Genomic DNA, 20,265 nt, shown 5'->3' with positions numbered 1-20,265 from the left:
AAACATGTTTGTTGTATATATTATCATTTGGATGTTGCACCAGATTTTCACATACTCTAATAAAATGATTCTCTTAGCTGGCTACATTAACGATGACCACAATCCACCCCCTTTACCGCATCCCCATAATACTTGATGAACGAACTGACTAATAAACGATGCACATATAAGCAACCTAAACATTTGCCTGTCAATATATCCATGTAGATCATATATTCATTATTGGAAGGGGCATGATAGTTTTTACAGACTTAACCTATTGTAAGACTTTTGTTATAATTTTAACATGTACATTTGAAATCATTCGGTTCGTATGAGGGATAAGACAATGGACGAATTAGCCATTCAGCCATTTTGGGGGGCAGTTGAAAAGGACGTCTTTACTAGAATGTGTGACGCTTTCCCCCCCCCCCCAAAAAAAAAAAAAAAAAGTTAATAAAACTTTGGGTACCAGTATAATTTACAGTCCAATGTCCGCTCCCACCCTGCAAAGTATAAACTCTTACACAAGAGAACAACTTAATCCAATTCAGGTCAAACCGTGAAGAGGCGATGCTCCTCTACAATTCAAATATTTTTCGTTTGAATAGTACATTTGTCAGACTGTACTTTTTTAGAAGAGACATTTAATTGGAAATTCTACTGGTAGCCAAAGTTTTACAAACAAATTTATTGGGTTAATTTCTCGCATTGGGTTTATTTCTCGCATCGTATTATATCCAGCATTCTAAGAATATAAAAATGTACAATCATAAAATTAAAACCAGTTTTTTTAGCCGGTGCCTTCGGCACATCGGGGCTAAAAACTGGTTTTAATCTTATAATTGTACATTCTATATCCGCGGAATCTGCAGTGTTTATAATACGATGCGAGAAATAACTATTCCCTCCTTTTCTGTCCAAACACCAGGATTATTAGGTTAAGTAACACCCATCAGACAACTAACTCTTTGATTGCACGATACTTTCCTTGAAGTCCTAACTGTGCGTGAGCAATAAGCGAATGTTCTACGCTACGTGTTAAACCATAGTCGAGCTAGGTTATAACGTACTACGCTACGAACTACGCTACTTATCAACATAATATTTCTTGCTTTTTTATTTATCTTTTCGTCTAAATGGTCCTATTTATATTCTAAGCCATGAGAGAACATTAATTATTTTTTATTACTTTATTAATGTAGATTATATGTTATATTATATATTATAAAATTATAAATAATAAATATAGAATTGCCATTATATCATAATACATTTTAAATAATACATAATAGTATAAAAACATTAAAAAATAACGTTAAAATTGTATAAATTATTACATTTTTCTTTATATCCGGTTGTTCGTTGGATGTTAATTAGCCTGAAACATAAGTAAATTTATTAATTTTAAAAGATGAGTAGTTTTTAAATAGACTTAAATTATACTGGTACCCTAGGTTTTTTTAAAGCGAAGCTTTTCTATAATGAAGGTCGGTCCGTCCGTACATCCCACTGTATTCCAGAAATCCCGAAAAATGACAAAAAATCATAGAGTGTATATTTAAAAAATTTTATGAAATTTTATTTAAATAGCAATAAGTATACATATATCTTTTAAAATAATGGTGAAAAATAATAATAATTGTGGTTTTACACAAGGGGCGTCAAGGGGGGTGTAAAGATAGTCTAATAAGCACATTCCAGAAGCTGTAACTTCCTTTGTTTTTGAGCTACATTGACGGGAATCATATCAAAAGATATTGTACAACCCAATTAACAATGTTTGTTAACCCTTAACAGTCTCGGGGGGGGGGGGGAGCGACCCTCCCACTTCTGGTATTTCCGATCTCATTTTCTGTGTGTGAAAGATAGAGAGCTATAACTTAGTGACTTGTTTAAAATGGGTATGACACATAACTGAAAGTTTAATATCTTCAGGATGCCAGGATACCTTGCAGGATCATACAGGTAAATTGCAAAAATATTTTTTTATGACTTAAACTTAGCATTTCATCTTACCAAAATACTAAAATATCCTATATTACTACATCCCAATACGAAATATAGGTGATCAAGTTAACTTCCGGTTCCAGGTATGATCCTGGAGGTCATGATCCTGCAGGTCTCCAGAAATCTTAAATTAGCTCCTTTTACCTTAATTTTTGACTTAGAGACTTCAAATTTTAAACTTAAGCTATTCTAACAACAATACACGACTAAAATTCCATGAAAATCTGCCGCCGTTTAACCGCCGACCGCCACCGCTAAAATTTATATTTTGAGATTTCTAATACAAAAATTACTTCCAGAGATGAGTCAATTTCTTACTCATTTTAATATTTAATATTTATATTTAAGCAGGGAGAAAGGGAACAGTGGGCTGTTTATTATACTAATCCACAAAGTTTTTATAAAAGTGTTTTCTTATTTGTAGGCATAACAATTTTTGGGACTTTTATTGACTTTGATTGGTTGGTTTAGTAGTTAAGTGTCCAAACATTTCAACAACTAATTGTAATTTATAGAAGGGGCAATTTTGTGTATTAGCATTGGGGGTGTACATTAATTTACCGTCCATTGTCGTATCCCTTTAGATTCAACAACTAATTGTAATTTATAGAAAGGGCAATTTTGTGTATTAGCATTGGGGATGTACATTACAGGCCATTGTCCTATCCCTTTAGATCATAGATATGTAAGACTTTAATTTTTATTTTCATTTAACTTTAAAGGAAACAGTTTCTATCAATATAAATTCTACTCTTCTTTTTTAATAAGTATAAAAGAACCTTTTGTGAAAGGTTGCTCAATAAAAGGGTAAAGGGAGTAGATAATGTTAAACATATAAAATCAGAATATTTTTTGTTGATCAAGGAAAACACATACAAATTTTTAGACTTCTAGCTTTAATGGGATCAATGTTTGATATAAATCGAGCACCCCCCCCCCCCCCCAATAAAAAGGTATAATAGTTCTGATAAGAGCTTAGACATCAATGGATAATTTTTTATTTGATTTGAAAATTTTTCTTTACTTTAAGTTTAATTAAATAGGTATTTTAAATAATAAGAAATATATACTAATTTTATATCTTTAAAAAATTTTTATTTTTTGATAGACCCAGTACCTTTAGGGCTTAACAAAACAAACTTCGCATAGCTTCGCATACACAGGGTAAAGTTTTCTGATATTATACATACATCTAATATCACCATGTAAGAGGATTTGCTTGCGCTCTTTTGCGCTTAAGAGTTCTGGAACCAAACTTAAAATTTTCATTAGAAGAAAATTGTCTATTTTACAGAAATCGGGTATGCTAAGAAAACCATCTACAATTACAACAAAAAATGAAGATTTGACTTCTTTTAAAGGCTAATCGCATAAATTATTACATACTGATTCCAAAAATATATAATACTTAAAAATAGCTTTAAAAATAAAGGGTCCACACTGATTTGAAATGTAGTTTAGTTGACCTTAAAAATAGTTGTTTACAATGATGAAAAGGAACTTAATTCCATACCTCTGGTATAATTACACATAAAATTCTTATTTTTCATAGTAAGCAGCTAATTCTTTCGGCTTTATTTCCAAAAACTTGTGTATATTACTAAACAATTGGTTAAAAGTGTATTTTCCAAAATGTAAAAAACGATTTTTTGTCACTCGCTGGAACATAGTGCATCCGTCCGTAACGGATAGCTTTTTTCGTTAATTTAGGCATGTTAGAATTGTCCTATCGATTTCAAATTTTCCATGGTGATTCCTTTAATAGTTCGGTACGATTTAGAAAGCGTAGCAACTCTATAATCATTACCAAAATGTCCGTACGTCCATTTTAAACATGTTAATTTTTTTACTTTTTCAACAACAAATTTTTATGTGATCTAATCATCCGATCTGATTTTTGGTATATTGATTCCTGGGACAACAAAGTATAATGTAATAAGCGAAGCAACTCTATAATATAGTCCTAAAAATGTAAGTATGTCCATAAACATTATCCTGTATCAAGCAGTTTTCCAACAAATTTACTTACAATTTTGCTTTGACTCTTATACAATTATATTCTGATTTTTCAGTTCTGACACTATACAAGTGTTAATGTCCGTTTGTCCTACCCTTTCAGTGCTTTGCTTTTATGGATGTTGTCATCCTTGTTTTTTTTTTTAAAAAAACCTATCCCAAATAAGTAAATAAAATCTAGTTGTTGAAAAATTTAGACTCCCAACTTAGTTTGCACCAACCAATCAAGATTTCATAAAATTCTTACTTTAAAGTAATTCATGTGGGTCTAAAAACTTTGGGTACCAGCATAATTTACATTCAAAAGTCCTCTTAATTTTTACCCCCTAAATTGTTGCTTTTATATGAAAACCAAATATCCCAATTTAAAAAGTTTTGGTACTAAAACAGAACATTCAGAACTAATGTTACTAAAGTGGATATATTGACAGGAGAAAATTTGTCGTTAGTTTAGATTAGATTAGAATGATCCTTATTTATTGATCAGTTCGTTCATCCAGTAGGAGGGTAAAGGTGGTGGATGAGGAGTACCCACCAAGAAAATAGCCTAAAACCACCACAGGACCAGTAGGTATATTCCCTGAAGAGTAGAATCCGATCGGTTCAGTGGTTACCGAGATCTTAAGAGACAGACGGACAGACAGACATCGTTCTATTTTGTATTATAGATGCAACATCTAGTGTAATAATTAATACATTCTTAAAATACAGTTGTGGTCAAGATTCGAACCCACAACCTCCCCGACAACATGAAGAACAAGAATAGTTATTTATCGCATCGTATTATAGACAGCATTCTACAAATATTAAAACGAAAGAATATAAGATTAAAACCAGTTTTGTTAGCGCTGTGGGGCTAAAGGCCTAGGCTAACAAAATTGTGTTTTTTATTTATGATTTTTATTTTAACATTCGTGAAAATTGTCTGTAATACAATGTTATACAGGATTTTACAGTATGGTTAAGAACCGGTTCTAATCCACCGGATATTAATCGGTTTAGAAGCCATACTGTGATACAACTTACCAATAGGTTCATAGCTGTGGTATTCATCCTCTTCAACATTGTAGTCACTGAACACCTCAATTCTTTTGTCCAATTTATCCAGCTGGCGCCACATCTCGGTGGGCAGAGAATCTCCTATCTCACTCCTACAAAATACAAGTATGATCTACTAAAATAGATTGACTGTATTATTTTCGTATGAGATTCTTCGTAAAGAACAAATGTAGAAAATTCGTACGAGAAGGAGAATATTCTTAATCCCAAACACAAGTTTACCAAGAAGACATCTTATTATCACATTTTATTGTCCTAAATGATGGCATCCATGTTATATTAAAATTTGGATGACTGGTCAAATATTAGCAATCTAAAAGTATTCTTATGATATATTCTAATCCCAATTCAAAGTATAGTATCCATTATGAGTAGTATTACAATTATCATTCATTAAAAGAAACTCCATCCTGTATTTTAAATATATTGGGGCAAGGGGTTGGTTTGTGTTTGTTTATTACTTTAGGTCAGATAAGATTAGGTTACAATGGGTACAGGTCTAGACACCACAGCTTTGGGCGCCAAAGGGTTAGAGCCCCAGCAGGAGTTTGGCATAAAATTTTGATTTACAGAAGGGATATAAATTTGCTATCCAACTTAATTGAAATCAATTTTTTGTCCATGTCTTATCCCTTGAGATGCCTGAGATGTTAGTAGAACGTGTGTGGGAAACTCTACCCAAGAATGAATAATCCAAAATTTCTATCCGGGAGACGCCCTAGCCCATGTCCAGTGTGTGTGTGTGTGTATGTATATGTGTGTGTGTGTGTGTTTGTGTGTGAGTGTGGTGTGCTGAGTAATACACGGCAGTGATATGACAGCACATAAACAATCAAGTCTGCAATAATCCTATTGTTATTATAATATTTGTAAAACCCAACTTTATATATGATTACATCATGGGATTAATATCTACAGTGCTACTTATTAGTTTGCGTAACATCTCTATAAGTGCCATATCTACTAATAATAGTTTAAACCAATAATTCTAATGTGCTAATTTTGTTTATCATCATTGTGATGCACTGTACATAGATTTACTCATCTTAGCTTAACCCTTCAAATCCCTAGCTAATAGATTCAATAAATCAAACAAGCAAATAGACGAGTAAGGGGGAGGTAGGTTGTGCTAAAATTACGTAAACGTGTGAGTTTAAGGTTTAAAAACAATAGTAGAATGTTAAAATTTATGTTAACTTTTAAAAAAATTTTGTCTATAGTTCTTTTCAATAAGGAATACACAAATTTAGTGAATATTAAAGTTCTACTACTGTTTTTAAGCCTTAAAACTCACACCCTTACGAAATTTTAGCACAACCTACCTCTCCCTTTATTTAAAATATTAAGCATCAAAAAGATAAAACATAAGATTAAAACCTTCAGCTCCTTGGGGCTAACAAAACTGGAAATAAATTCGTAAAACTGTGTCTATAATACGTTGCTATACATGATTTTTCAGCTCAGAACATGTTCTAGTCTAGCGAATATTAATTGGTCTCGAAGCCATACTGAAAAATATTATACTTGTAAATAAATCTATATCTAGCCAAATGATAAGTTTTTACAATGACATAGCAATATAATAGTTACCTACTATTTTACATCCTGCATTTTTTCTTTTACTAAAGATTTAAATAATTCAATGAATCATCTTGACATCCAAGTAACAGACTGTCTGTTTCTGTCTGTCTATTTGTACCAAAAGATCTTGCTAACTACTTAACTGATAGGGTTCTCCTTTACAATGCAACTTCTCATAGGTCCTTGGAAGGTTTATAACTATTTTGGGGTTCATCAAACCCTCTTAAGAGAAATAGCCATCAAGAAATCTTTTTTTTAAAACTTAAATTGATAGTGGGATGTGGTCGACTCACCCTCTCCCAACCCTCAGGTGCCCCTAGAGGCTAGCAGGAGCGAAACCTAAACGAAAGAGGTTTTTCCCCGTACGTCAGTCTGTAAAGGATAGCCATTTATCGTTAATTTAGGCATGTCAGAATTAACTTGTTTTTTAGATTATGGATTTCTAACATTATTAGACAAAATATTTTAAGCAAAACATCTCGATAATCAATTTTGAAATGTAATTATGTTCGTATTACCTACGCATCCTATATTTTTTTAAATTTTTGTTGTAAATATTTATTATTAGAGAATTCATTGCGACTATATAATTCTCTTTTAAAGATTTTTGTTCTACAGTTGCGCTTCTAGCATCTAGGGACATCTTTTTTATTTTTAAAAGCAGGATAAAAATCTACTCGGGACCAATTTGCTGAAGCTTCTATGAAATAAATAATGCAAACTATACAGTGGTCAGAAACTTACATACAAAAAAATCTCTCATAGAATTTCTTTATTGATAGGTTTAGTGATTTTTAATTCAAAAAAAATTATTTCATTTTAATAAGTAATAGCCACTAAATCTAATGTAAAAATTATATTAAAACATATCTTACTTGAAATATTGTCTGATTTCAGCAGCCTCCTCCCTCCAAAATCTTGTGGGGGTAGCTAGTAACGCCTCCATATCAGGACTAAAATAAATATAAATAGATAGATAAATGAATAGATATATAGATAGATAGATGAATAATTCTCTCCCGCCAAAATCATGTGGGGGTAGCAAGTAACGCCTCCATATCAGGACTAAAATAGATTACAATAGATAGATAAATGAATAGATATATAGATAGATAGATAAATAATTCACTCCCTCCAAAATCTTGTGGGGGTAGCAAGTAACGCCTCCATATCAGGACTAAAATAAATTACAATAGATAAATCGATAGATGTATAAAAATAAATAAATAAATGAATAGATAAATAGATAATTCTTTTCCTCCAAAATCATGTGGGGGTAGCAAGTAACGCCTCCATATAAGGACTAAAATTAATTAAAATAGATGGATTGATAGATTCGTAGATAGATAAATAGATAATTTTCTCCCTCTAAATCTTGTGGGTGTAGCAAGTAACACCTCTATATCATATCAGGACTAAAATTGAATAAAATAGATATAATTGTATAGATTGATAATTATCTCCCTCCAAAATCTTGTGGGGGTAGCTAGTAACGTCTCCATACCAGTTAATAAATATCTACAACTGGAGGAAAAGATATAAAGATAATGTTCAAAATATCTGAAGATGTAATAAGATCTTACAGATATTGAAAAAAATGTAATATAATTAGGTAGATGTAGAAATAAACAAGGATAACAACATCCATAAAAGCGAAGCTCTGAAACGATATGACAGACGAACATTAACTTTTGTTGAGTGTCAGAACTGAATATACAAAATATGAAAATATAAGGTTTGACAAAATTATACGTAAATTTGTTGCAAAACTTCTTAAATACAGAATTCTGTTTAAGGACATACTGACATTTTTAATACTTTATTATAGAGATGCTTCGCTCATAATATTGTACCTTATTGTAATAGGAATCAGTAATCAAAAAATCAGATCAATCGGATGATTTTATCACATAAAAAATTGTTATTAAAAAGTAAAAAAAATCAACATGTTTAAAATGGACGTACGGAAATTCTGGTAACGATAATAGAGTTGCTATGCTTTCTAAATCGTACTTAACTACTATAGGAATCACCATGCAAAGTTTGAAATCGATAGGACAATTCTAACATGCCTAAATTAACGAATAAAAGCTAACTATCTCGGACGGACGGACAGACCCTAATTATAGAAAGGCTTCGCTTTTAACAAATAAATATATATCCTATTATATAAAGTAGTAAGTTTTTTGTCTGTAGAGAAGGATCTCTGGAACCGCTCAACCGATATGGTCCTCCTTTACGGTGAATCTTCTCATGGGTCCTGGGAAGGTTTTTAACTATTTTGTGGGAATGTACCACCCCCCCCCCAAAAAAAAAATTTATTCTCCCCCCCCCTCAATTTCTCTTTTACTTTTTCTTTACTATAACAAAAACACTTTGAGCTTGAGGCGTAACCGCTAGTAAATGAATATAGCTAGAAAGATAGGTAGAGAATATTTTATCAAACTATATTATTACGAAAAACAAAATTACCCCTCCTGCAGGATAAAATTATTGGTGGAAACGTTAAGACATTTCAGTTTTGTACAACCTAATGATAATGATAACCATATTGAACAACCAACTAATGGGAGATTTTATTTAAAAGTAAAAGTCCAATGTTATCTAATTTCCTTAAAGAAGTGTTTGAATACAGAGAGAAGGGACAATGGGCTGTTTATTACACTAGTCCCCAAAGTTTTTATCAACGTTTCCTTATTCGTTGGTTTACCAACTTTGGGGACTTTTGATGTATTTTGATTGGTTGATTTTTTAAGTTGAGTGTCCAAACGTTTCAATTGTTATCTACAGAAGCGTTAATTTTGTGTATCATAATGTACATCAAATTATCGGTTATTGTCTTATCCCTTTAGATCCCTGGACTGAATATATTTGTAATGGTTGGACGTAATCGTTCTTGGTAAAATGAGACAGTACACTATTAGCCCTAGGAATTATTTAATTATTTTTTTTATGAGGTCAATAAATTTTAGAACTTTTTTTTAGATGTTCTTAATATATCAATCAAGTTGAACCCTCCCTCGCCATTTTTTATAAATTGTTCTCGTGAGTAGCAAAGCTACTCTATAATACAGAAGAAAATCTGTTCGTAAGAGAATTTAAGTTTGATTTTTAGCAACAAAACTTGTGGTTTGTTTGTCCTTCACTAATCAAAGAACCGATTGGGCCCTTTATTTAATGGAAGCTTCACATAGGCTATTTTACTGCATAAAGCAAAAATAAATATTGCAATCATAATCATATAGTTTGCAACTATGCTTAATGTATTCCAAATATTTTTTTGATACAGAAGAAAATATATTTAAAAACTTTAGAAGATTATATTCGATCAACAATCATTTGATTTTTCGGGAATAGACCCTTTCGTGGTAACGCCCCGCAGGGTTAGAGCCCCCTAAAAATAGGAGAAAAGTAACTGTAAAAATTACGAAGAATCGCCCCTTAAGGTGCGTTGCCACGAAAGAGACTATACCCGATTTCTCTTATTGTCACTTAATATGCGTTACAAAGAAAATGAATTATATGGAGAAAAAAATTACTGCAAATTTAAGAAATTAAAGTCATTTTTCAAATAAAATTTTCGTCTCGCCCTATAATATCAGCGGTTACTTATTATTACACAAATTTATAGTATTTAAAATTTCACTTTGTTTAGATTCTACAGCAAATATTTTTATTGTTTTAGCAACGTTTTAGAGAGCTGTAAATTAATTAAAAACAAATAAAAATACCTACAAATAATGGATATAATATATGCATGGATATTTTAACAGGGGAAAATTTATAATTAATTACTTAATGGTTAGTTAGTTCAGTAGGGGAGGGGACGGGGTAAAAGGGGTGGATGGGGGACATAGTCATTTTAGACAGCTGCGAGCATAATTATCAGAGTACCTGAAAATCTGGTGCAACATCCAAATAATAATATATCAATTCCTACAAACGCTTAGCAGTTTAGCTACTCTATAATCTAGAAAGGTCGTATGGACAATGACATGTATTATTTAACTACAGGGAGGGAATAGACATTGGACTGTAAATTATAATGGTCACCAAAATTTTATTAACACGTTCTCACATTAAAACTTTGGGTACTTTTATTAAATTTCTAAATGGTTTGTAAACATAGCTATGTCCAAACTTTTCCACCATTAATTATAATTGCAATGGAAGAAATTTTTTTATCATAATTTGAGGCGTACAAATATTTATTTCCATTGTCTTATCCCCTAAGATTCTTCCTTACCCTGTTAAGGAGAACCAAATCAGTTCGGCGGTTAGCGGGATCCTTCGGTACAAACACACAGACACACAAACACACAGACAGACATCCTATTACTTTAGTGTAAGGATAGTTATTTATCGCATATTATAAACATCTTTCCGCGAAAATTCGTCTGCAATACGAAGCAATACATTATTCATCAGTATGGCTGAGAACCGGTTCTAATCCAGTGGATATAAATCGGTTTCGAGGGCATACTGGAAAATATTACATATATGGTTGCACTTCTTATAATAACAATGTTCTTGTTTTGGATTATCTAACCTAAAAATGCAACTGAATTTTTTTATTTAAACAAGGATGACAACATTCATAAAAGCATAGCTTAACAAAGTAGGTATCATCAAACGAACATCACCAAACAGTATTTTACTATCTAAAAAGAAAGGAAGGTGCAACCCAAAATGTAGAAAAAACAAGGATGACAACATACACCAAAACGAAGCTCTGAAACGGTAGTACAAACGGACATTAACAATTAAAACATTGTACTTTGTTGTCCTAGGAATCAGTATTCCAAAAATTAGATCAATCGGATAACTTTATCACATACAAATTCGTTGTTAAAAAAGTTAAAAATCAACATGTTTAAAATGGAAGTACGGATATTGTGGTGACGATTATAGAGTTGCTACGCTTTCTAAATCATACCAAATTACTACAGAAATCACCATGCAATGTTTGGAATCGATAGGAAAATTCTTACCTGTTTAAATTAACGTGATGTACGGACGGACGGACCGACCCTAATTATAGAAAAGCTTAGCTTTCAAAAATCGCTGTGAAATTATACAGATCAAAAGTACAAAAGCTAACTAAAATTTTATTACTATATGTATTACTCGTTGCTTTTTAGCCAGCTAAACAAAAGACTTAATTATGGTTCCAAGAAATTATGTTTCTATTTTTATATACCTATTTTGATACATTTTTACATGGATTATTAAATCAAATAATATCACTTTTAAGCTTCTTTTAAGCGTAAGTACCCAAATTTCTTAATACTTTAAATAGCAAAAATTATTAAAAGATGTCCAAGTTTTAAGGTAACGTAAATTTTTATATAACAATTCTTAATGTTTTTTTGATTATTAATTGGATTTGTATTTTCAGGACAGTGTTAATAGACTAAAGTCCATAAATCTATGTCCACACCTGTTATTTATTGGTCCTAACTCTGGGTAGATGTCTCCACCTTAAGATCTCTAAAACTTCTTTTGTTTTTGAAAGTCATACTTGACCTAAACTGCTATGTGGTCAAGGCACCCCTTGTTTAAGGAGAAAGGTGAGCGAGATTAGGAACATATGTAATAGCAGCACCCAACATATTTACAAAGCTTTCATGAAAAATACAGACTGCCAATTTCCGAGATCATGAGACATAAGGAAAGCCTTACTATTGGACGTAATCATCCTTGGTGTATAAAATTGTATCTTATAACCCCCCCCCCCTTCATATTTCAGAACATGTTTTTTTATTACTTAATCAAAATGAATTAAAATGTTATTGTTCTAAATCCTTTTATGAAATGAAGGGCTTAAAAACGGATAAATATTCTTAATTTTAAAATATTTGTGGATTACCATCCATTATAAGAAACAAAATTACCCTTATTTTCTTTTAAAAATTAATGGTCGACCCTCAACTTTAAATTTGGATCATGGAAAGAAAACAAAGTCATTCCTTAATTAGGACAGAAGTCACCTTCCTAGCAAGGACATAAGTAGCTTCCCTTATGTGAGAATTTGTTAGATGAAGGACATAACTTGCCTCCCTTAACAAAGATTTAGCAAGATGGAGGACATAAGTAGCCTCCCTTCACCACACAGAACCTAGCTTTTTGGTCCTTCACATAGCAAAATCTTGCATAAAATATTTATCTGTCCTTCACATAGCAAATTCTTGCAAAACATAGCATTTATGTCCTTCACATAGCAAATTTTTGCAAAACATAGCATTTATGTCCTTCACATAGCAAATTCTTGCAAAACATAGCATTTATGTCCTTCACAAAGCAAATTCTTGCAAAACATAGCATTTATGTCCTTCACATAGCAAATTCTTGCAAAACATAACAAATTCTTGAAAAACATAGCATTTATGTCCTTCACATAGCAAATTCTTGCAAAACATAGCAAATTCTTGCAAAACATAGCAAATTCTTGCAAAACATAGCAAATTCTTGCAAAACATAGCAAATTCTTGCAAAACATAGCATTTCTGTCCTTCACATAGCAAATTCTTGAAAAACTTAGCATTTCTGTCCTTCACATAGCATTTTGGTCCTTCACATAGCAAAATCTCACAAAACTTAGGTTTTTCTGACTTTTTTCTAACAGGAGATCAGAACTAAATCAGAACACACATAACAAGAGTTTTTACATAATACATTAAGATTATCAATTATGCATTTAACTCTGCATAAATTATGATAATTTATTATTATTAACCCCCCCCCCCCCCATTTAAAATTTACCCCTGCATAAATTATCATAATTTATGCTGAGTTAAATGTACTGTTTGAACTTCTATCTAACAGGATATGAGAACTTAATCAGAACACACATAACAAGAGTGTTTACATAGTACATTCAGAAATGCTCCTCAACCTCCTTCCCATGTCATATGATGGACTGAAAAGGGGCCAGCTATGACGCCTTTTAGGCCCAAGAATGCAATGCCACTTTTCCTACATGGCACCATAGCTGGCCTCTTTTGTGTCACAACCTACCATGTCATATGATGGACACAAAAGAGGCCAGCTATGACACCTTTTAGGAAAAGTGGCATAGCATAGTGGAATTTAGGCTGCATAAAATGCTCCTCAACCTCCTTTCCATGTCATATGATGGACTGAAAAGGGGCCAATTGAATAATTGTTAATCTGAATGTACTATGTAAAAACTCTTGTTATGTGTGTTCTGATTTAGTTCTGATCTTCTGTTAGAAAAAGGTCAGAAAAACCTATGTTTTGTGAGATTTTGCTATGTGAAGGACCAAAATGCTATGTTAAGGACAGAAATGCTAAGTTTTCCAAGAATTTGCTATGTTTTGCAAGAATTTGCTATGTGAAGGACAGAAATGCTATGTTTTGCAAGAATTTGCTTTGTGAAGGACATAAATGCTATGTTTTGCAAGAATTTGCTATGTTTTGCAAGAATTTGCTATGTGAAGGACATAAATGCTATGTTTTGCAAGAATTTGCTATGTTTTGCAAGAATTTGCTAAATGAAGGACAGAAATGCTATGTTTTGCAAGAATTTGCTATGTTTTGCAAGAATTTGCTATGTGAAGGACAGAAATGCTATGTTTTGTGAGGTTTTGCTATGTGAAGGACAGAAAAGCTAAGCACGGTTGTTTTTTTATTAAATGAATAAGTTAGGGTACAATGTTTGGCACTTTCGATATAAGTAAATGATAATAACAAAGCCACAGAATACGATAATACCTTCAGAAAAATCGATGAAAATAGTTTTCATACTAAATTTTGGTTTTTTATATTTTTTCTAAAATGTCATGACAGAAGATGCAAAATGTCGTCTTAGTTTTTTGAAAGGATTAATCTTCTCTGAAATCTAAATTATCAAAATATTTTTTTTGGTAAATGATTATACGATATATGTCAAACATTTTATCAGAAAGAAATATTTAAAATTGTGAAGTAGAAACCTGAATAATTTTTCTTGTGGAAATAGTTTTCTGCAAATGTTGATAAACATATGTCTGCTAGCATTAAGATGTTTGTACTGCCAATACACGTTGGGTTTTATTTAAAGAATTTCTTTAAAATGTTATTTTTTTACATTGTATACCAATAACGCAATATTTGCTATCAGAAAACCCCTGACTAAGACTCGCCTACGACCCGATCTTTTAGGATTGCTTTGTAATTTACATTTTTGAAAGTCTTTTAACAGTATACACAACAAATTCTCTCTTTTTTAACTAACTTTCCGAATAATATACCTAAAGCATTTGAATTGACAAAGGCTATGCTAATATTTTTACCATTCAAGTTTATTTAATATTCTAATAAATAGTGCAACCCTCCAAGTTTATGACTACTTTTTATGAACATATGATCTAAAGAATAAGCTCTGACGCAATGTCATATAAGGATATTATAATATTCATTAAAAAAATTGTTATTTTTGCATATATGTTACATTTTACAGTGTTTTGTGGCTCAAAAGAAAGACAATTAAAAATTATTTCATATTATATAGTTTAAAGTACATAAGATAACCTAGAAATAGTAAAAAATTCCCTTTCTTTTTTTGTCGCAAAAGAGAATTCAACAAAGATTTTCATTAAAAAACACCTTAGTGTAAAAATTAAAAAGTTTAAACATGGTCACAAAAAGATTCAATTAGTTTATTAAATGTTTCATTTTCAGCAAATGACGATTAATCTCTATTACAAAGAATAAAGTGTAAAAAGATATTCTTGTTTTAATTTTAAGCAACTTAAAATGCATTTTAATACCTTTTAATGATTTATTTTTTAAAACATCATTTTATAAAATGTTATTGATTTTTAAAGTTATATATTAGAATGTTTTTAAATTTTGTTAACATTTTGTTTTAAATGTAGAAAATTGGTAATTCTAAACATTCAAAAAATGATTTTATTAAATTTTCATCACTTAAATTGCATGTTTGATGAAATTTTCAACTGATAATTCAAGAAAAATCATTTAAGTTTTATTATATTTTACTTTGAAATGTTAAAAAAATATATTATTGTCAAAAATGTGGAAGTTATACTTTCCTCAAAAAAAGACCTAAAACATGCAAATTAACACGTGTAATGAGATTTTTTTTTCTCCCAGGTTTAATTTTAAGTAATTATTGATATTTTTTGTAAAAAGGATTTTATATAAAAAGTTTTAAAACTCGAGTTATGTAGTGGTTCTAAAATAGGTTGCGAATTTATGCAATTTTCTTGCAAAAAATTTTTCTAGGATTTTAAAAATAGCAAAGGGTGTTATTAGACGTACTTACAGATACAATTGCTAAGTCATTTTGGCCAAACACTAAAATAAAGTTTTGACATCTGAGGGTCCAACCGTGTAAGTTTTGCAACATGAAGGACATAAGCAGCCTTCCTAATGTAAGAATTTGTCAGACAAAGGACATAAGTCACCTCCCTTAAGTTAGATTTTGTTAGATGAAGGAATGACTTTGTTTTCTTTCCATGATCCAAAATTTTTTATCACCAAAGAAATATTCCTATTCATTAAAAGCAGAATGACTTAATACCTCATAAATCTTAGTCTTATATTTAACACTAGCGCCTGGGCCACAGCACCTAGGGGCTCAATATTCGAAGAAGAAATGTGGAAGGGCAGAAAAATAGCCTAAAATCATACCTACTCGGACTATTCATAAAAATAAAATAGCCTAAAACCAACCCGATACCTATAAGCAGCTTCACTGTGTAGGCGAATAAGGCCCTACGCCTACACTTTGGTTTTATATTTTAAGGGCGTGTCTATTTTTAACGATTTCTTATGGGTGGGTGAAGTTCATTCCCCCCCCCAAAAAAATTTTAAACTTTACAAAGAAGTAGTTAAACCCTTCCATTGCTCCCTACAACTCCCCCACCCCTTCACCAACAAAAAAAATAAATATTAACTAAATTATCTTAATAGCAAAAAAAATTTTAATTATGGGGTTCCTTACTTTCACAAGAATGACAACATCCATAAAAGCGAATAAATACAACAAACATAAAGTTACTGCAATCTATAATACAAAGAATGATGTCTGTCCGTCCCTTAAGATCTCAGTAACCACTGAACCGATCGGATTCTACTCTTCAGGGAATATACCTACTTGTCCTGTGGTGGTTTTAGGCTATTTTCTTGGTGGGTGGGACAATCCCCAACCCCCCCCCCAAAAATGAAAAAAACATCTTCCCTCAATTTTTTTAAATTATTTAAAATTAGTGGTAGAGTGGGGGCTTCTCATCAGGTACTTAATTTTTTTAAAATTATTTAAAATTTGTGGGGACATCTCCAGAGGTAATTTTTTTTTCTTTGATTACCTCTTGGAGCAAAGCCCCTAGAGGTTAGGGGCGAAGCCGCTAGTTAATAATAAAGTAAAATATTTAACACCCTAAGGAGATATGTCAATAAAAATATCTAAAAATCATCTTTACTGACGGGCGGACGGACGTACAGACTGACCCTACATGCGGAAAGCTTCGCTTTTAACAAAAACATTTGTTAAAAACCAAAAGTACAGAGTAAAAAGTAAAATTAATGATGTCCATAAGTTCATTGTTGGAATTGGTTTAAAGAATACAATTAAGATGTTTTGAGTAGCTGTTTATATTGTTAGGTAATTACAGAATGACCATAGCTTTTTTTCTAGTTAAAAGAATTAAGTTAATAAAAGTAGCTGAAAATATGAAACAAATTGTGAATAGTGCAAACAAATTCTAGTTAGCAGAATAAAACCATTCCCCATTCTTCAAATTTTGGAAGAAGGAGAATGATATGGAAGCTGGTAGCACGGAATTAAAAAGAACTCCTCCCCCCTCCTTCTAAAAAAAAACATGGTTTATGGTATTTTGATATTTGAAACCAAAAAGTGGATTTACATTTGAGATTTTTTACCCCCCAAAAATAAAAAAGCTTGAGCAACACCTTTAAAATTATGAAAAGGTAAAGAAAAATCAAAACTAAGTACCTAATGTTATTTATTATCAAAAGACAAAAGAGCTTTAATTTCGAACGACACCTAAATGTACATCGTAGAAACTTTTATAAAACCATTAATTTTAAAAAATTAAAATTAAAACATACATGTGGTCAAAAGTTAATTTTGTAAAACATACAAAAACCTTTATGAAATCATTTGTATCTCAATACGGTGTCCAATCACGTCCGCGAAAGTATCAAATTTACAAAGTTAGATATATTAATAATAGGGATAATGTGTAGTATTGAATTGTAGTAAGATATAAAAGTAATTTAACAAGGATGACAACATCCATAAAAGCGAAGCACAGAAACGGTAGGACAAACGGACATTAACACTTGTATAATGTCAGAACTGAATAATCAGAATGCTAATGTATAAGAGTCAAAGCAAAATTTAAGTAAATTTGTTGAAAAACTGCTTGATACAGGATAATGATTATGGACATACTTACATTTTTAGGGCTTGATTATAGAGTTGCTTCGCTTATAATATTGTACTTTGTTGTCCCAGGAATCAGTATACCAAAATCAGACCAATCGGATAATTAGGTCACATACAAATTTGTTGTTAAAAATGTAAAAAAATCAACATGTTTAAAATGGACGTACGGACATTCTGGTAATGATTATAGAGTTGCTACGCTTTCTAACTCGTACCTAACTATTACAGGAATCACCATGCAAAATTTGAAATCGATAGGACAATTCTAACATGCCTAAATTAACGAAAAAAGCTATTTATAAAAGTAAAAAAATCAACATGTTTAAAATGGACGTACGGACATTTTGGTAATGATTATAGAGTTGCTACGCTTTCTAAATCGTACCTAACTACTAAAGGAATCACCATGCAAAATTTGAAATCGATAGGACAATTCTAACATGTCTAAATTAACGAAAAAAGCTATCCGTTACGGACGTACGGACGGACGGACCGACCCTAATTATAGAAAAGCTTCGCTTTTAAAAAGTAACCACGGAGGGAGGGGACATATTAAGACTTTAAATCATTATACTGGTACCGAAACTTTTATATACACATTCTTATTTTGTTTGAAACTTTGGGGACTGTTATTAAATCATTGGTTTCAACTAGCAGTATCCATACTTCTTTTAATAATATCTAATATGAAAACAGAAATAATTTTGTTTATCTTCATTAGAGATGTGAATTAATCATTAAATTTGCGGTTCTGATAGGTCTTTTTAATTTCGGAATGAATAGAACACCTCTGAATTAGGGCCGTACCTTGCGGACATGGTTAATTAACTCATTTTAGTTTTGGGGTTGCCATACAAATCTGCCAAATAATACTTATTTCTCGTATTCATTCGAATCCGGTGGATAGGAACCGGTTCTCATCCATACGAAAAAACTATGTCTAGCATCCTATTATATCCAGTTTTCTACGAATATAGAAATGTACAATCATAAGATTAAAACCAGTTTTTTCATTTTATATCCGCGGAAAGCCGTTTATAATACGATACGAGAAATAACTATTATCGCATCGTATTATAGACAACTTTCCGCGGATATTGAAATAAAAAGTACAAGATTAAAACCAGTTTTGTTAGCCACGAGTGGCCGAAGAAAATTAGTTTTAATATTCGAAGAAAACTGGCTATAATAGATACTATACATGATTTTTAGTATGACTTCAACAGATAGTAATCACAAATGTCTCTGTCTGTCTTTCCATCAATGTCACTATGTAATTAAAGTTAGACTTCTGGAATTGCTTATAAAGATTCCTGTGACAAATAAACATTTTATCACTGGGATCTTGGGGGTAAATAAATAAATTGATATCCATTCCCAATGATGATCAATTTTATGCGCTAAGAATATAAATATCTAGGATCTTAATGGATAAGATTATGGAAGATGAATTGATGTACATCTCCAATTACGATTTCAAAAATTACTCATTCTGTAGATTTAAATAAGGGGGAGGTCATTTTCTAGTAAATTCCGTAAAGGTGTGTGTGTTATAAGGCCTAAAAATAGTAGTAGAACGATAAGGTGCTCTATATATTTGTATTCCCTATTGAATAGAACAATAGGGAGCACCTTATCGTTCTACTACTATTTTTAGGCCTTATAACACACACACCTTTACACACCTTTACGGAATTTACTAGAAAATGACATCACCCTTTATAGAAAAGTTTGGACACTTAAGGAATCTGCAAACAAATCTAAAATTAGAATGGTACTCTAATTTTTAAAAATAAATTAAGGGAAATAGTTTATAAAACTTTAGTTATCACTTATCAGTGCAATTTACAGTCCAATATTCTCCTCCTCCCTGAGAAATTTAAAAATTAATACTTTTATGAAAAAAATCGAAAATGTTTGCTTCTTATAAAAAAATTTAACTCTGATAATTGAAAAATCACGTAAAACTTATCCAGATTGAGAGAAAAAATTAATTTTCTCATCTTTTAACTTATTGTTTTGTTTTTCCAAGAATCGAAAAAAAGTACATTTTTTGTATCTTCATCTGACCTTTACATGTATTGTTTTTTTGAGGTAAATTATATATAATAGGGTATCCGTTGATTATTGGGTAAATGATCCTATAATTTATCATTATTGGGTTAACAGTACAAATAAGCCAG

General features: G+C 31.2%; 1 protein-coding gene across 6 annotated transcripts in view; it reads right to left on the bottom strand.

Moving 5' to 3' along the window:
* Positions 1–1,148: 1,148 nt before the first annotated feature.
* LOC145321897 (phosphoenolpyruvate carboxykinase, cytosolic [GTP]-like) overlaps positions 1,149–20,265 on the bottom strand; it is a 39,811-nt gene continuing 20,694 nt past the window's right edge. For 4 of the 6 annotated variants that reach the window (XR_013880445.1, XR_013880446.1, XM_080163543.1 and 1 more), the window contains exons 22-24: positions 7,521–7,598; positions 5,032–5,156; positions 1,149–1,360 (exon numbers count right to left, since the gene is read on the bottom strand). Coding sequence is in view for 3 of the 6 variants with exons in the window: in XM_080163543.1 (XP_080019669.1) it covers positions 1,356–1,360; positions 5,032–5,156; positions 7,521–7,598 (208 nt within the window). In the remaining 3 variants the exon portion in view is untranslated. Of the gene's footprint in view, positions 1,361–5,031; positions 5,157–7,520; positions 7,599–7,724; positions 7,823–20,265 lie in introns of those variants that run through there. The other 2 variants (XM_080163545.1, XR_013880447.1) reach the window with 2 other exon arrangements.

This window comes from Acartia tonsa, chromosome 6 (assembly GCF_053477335.1).
Source record: "Acartia tonsa isolate MP-2025a chromosome 6, ASM5347733v1, whole genome shotgun sequence".
NCBI lineage: Eukaryota > Metazoa > Arthropoda > Copepoda > Calanoida > Acartiidae > Acartia > Acartia tonsa.
Note: the sequence above shows the minus strand (reverse complement) of the source record. Positions and strands in the feature narration are given on the sequence as shown.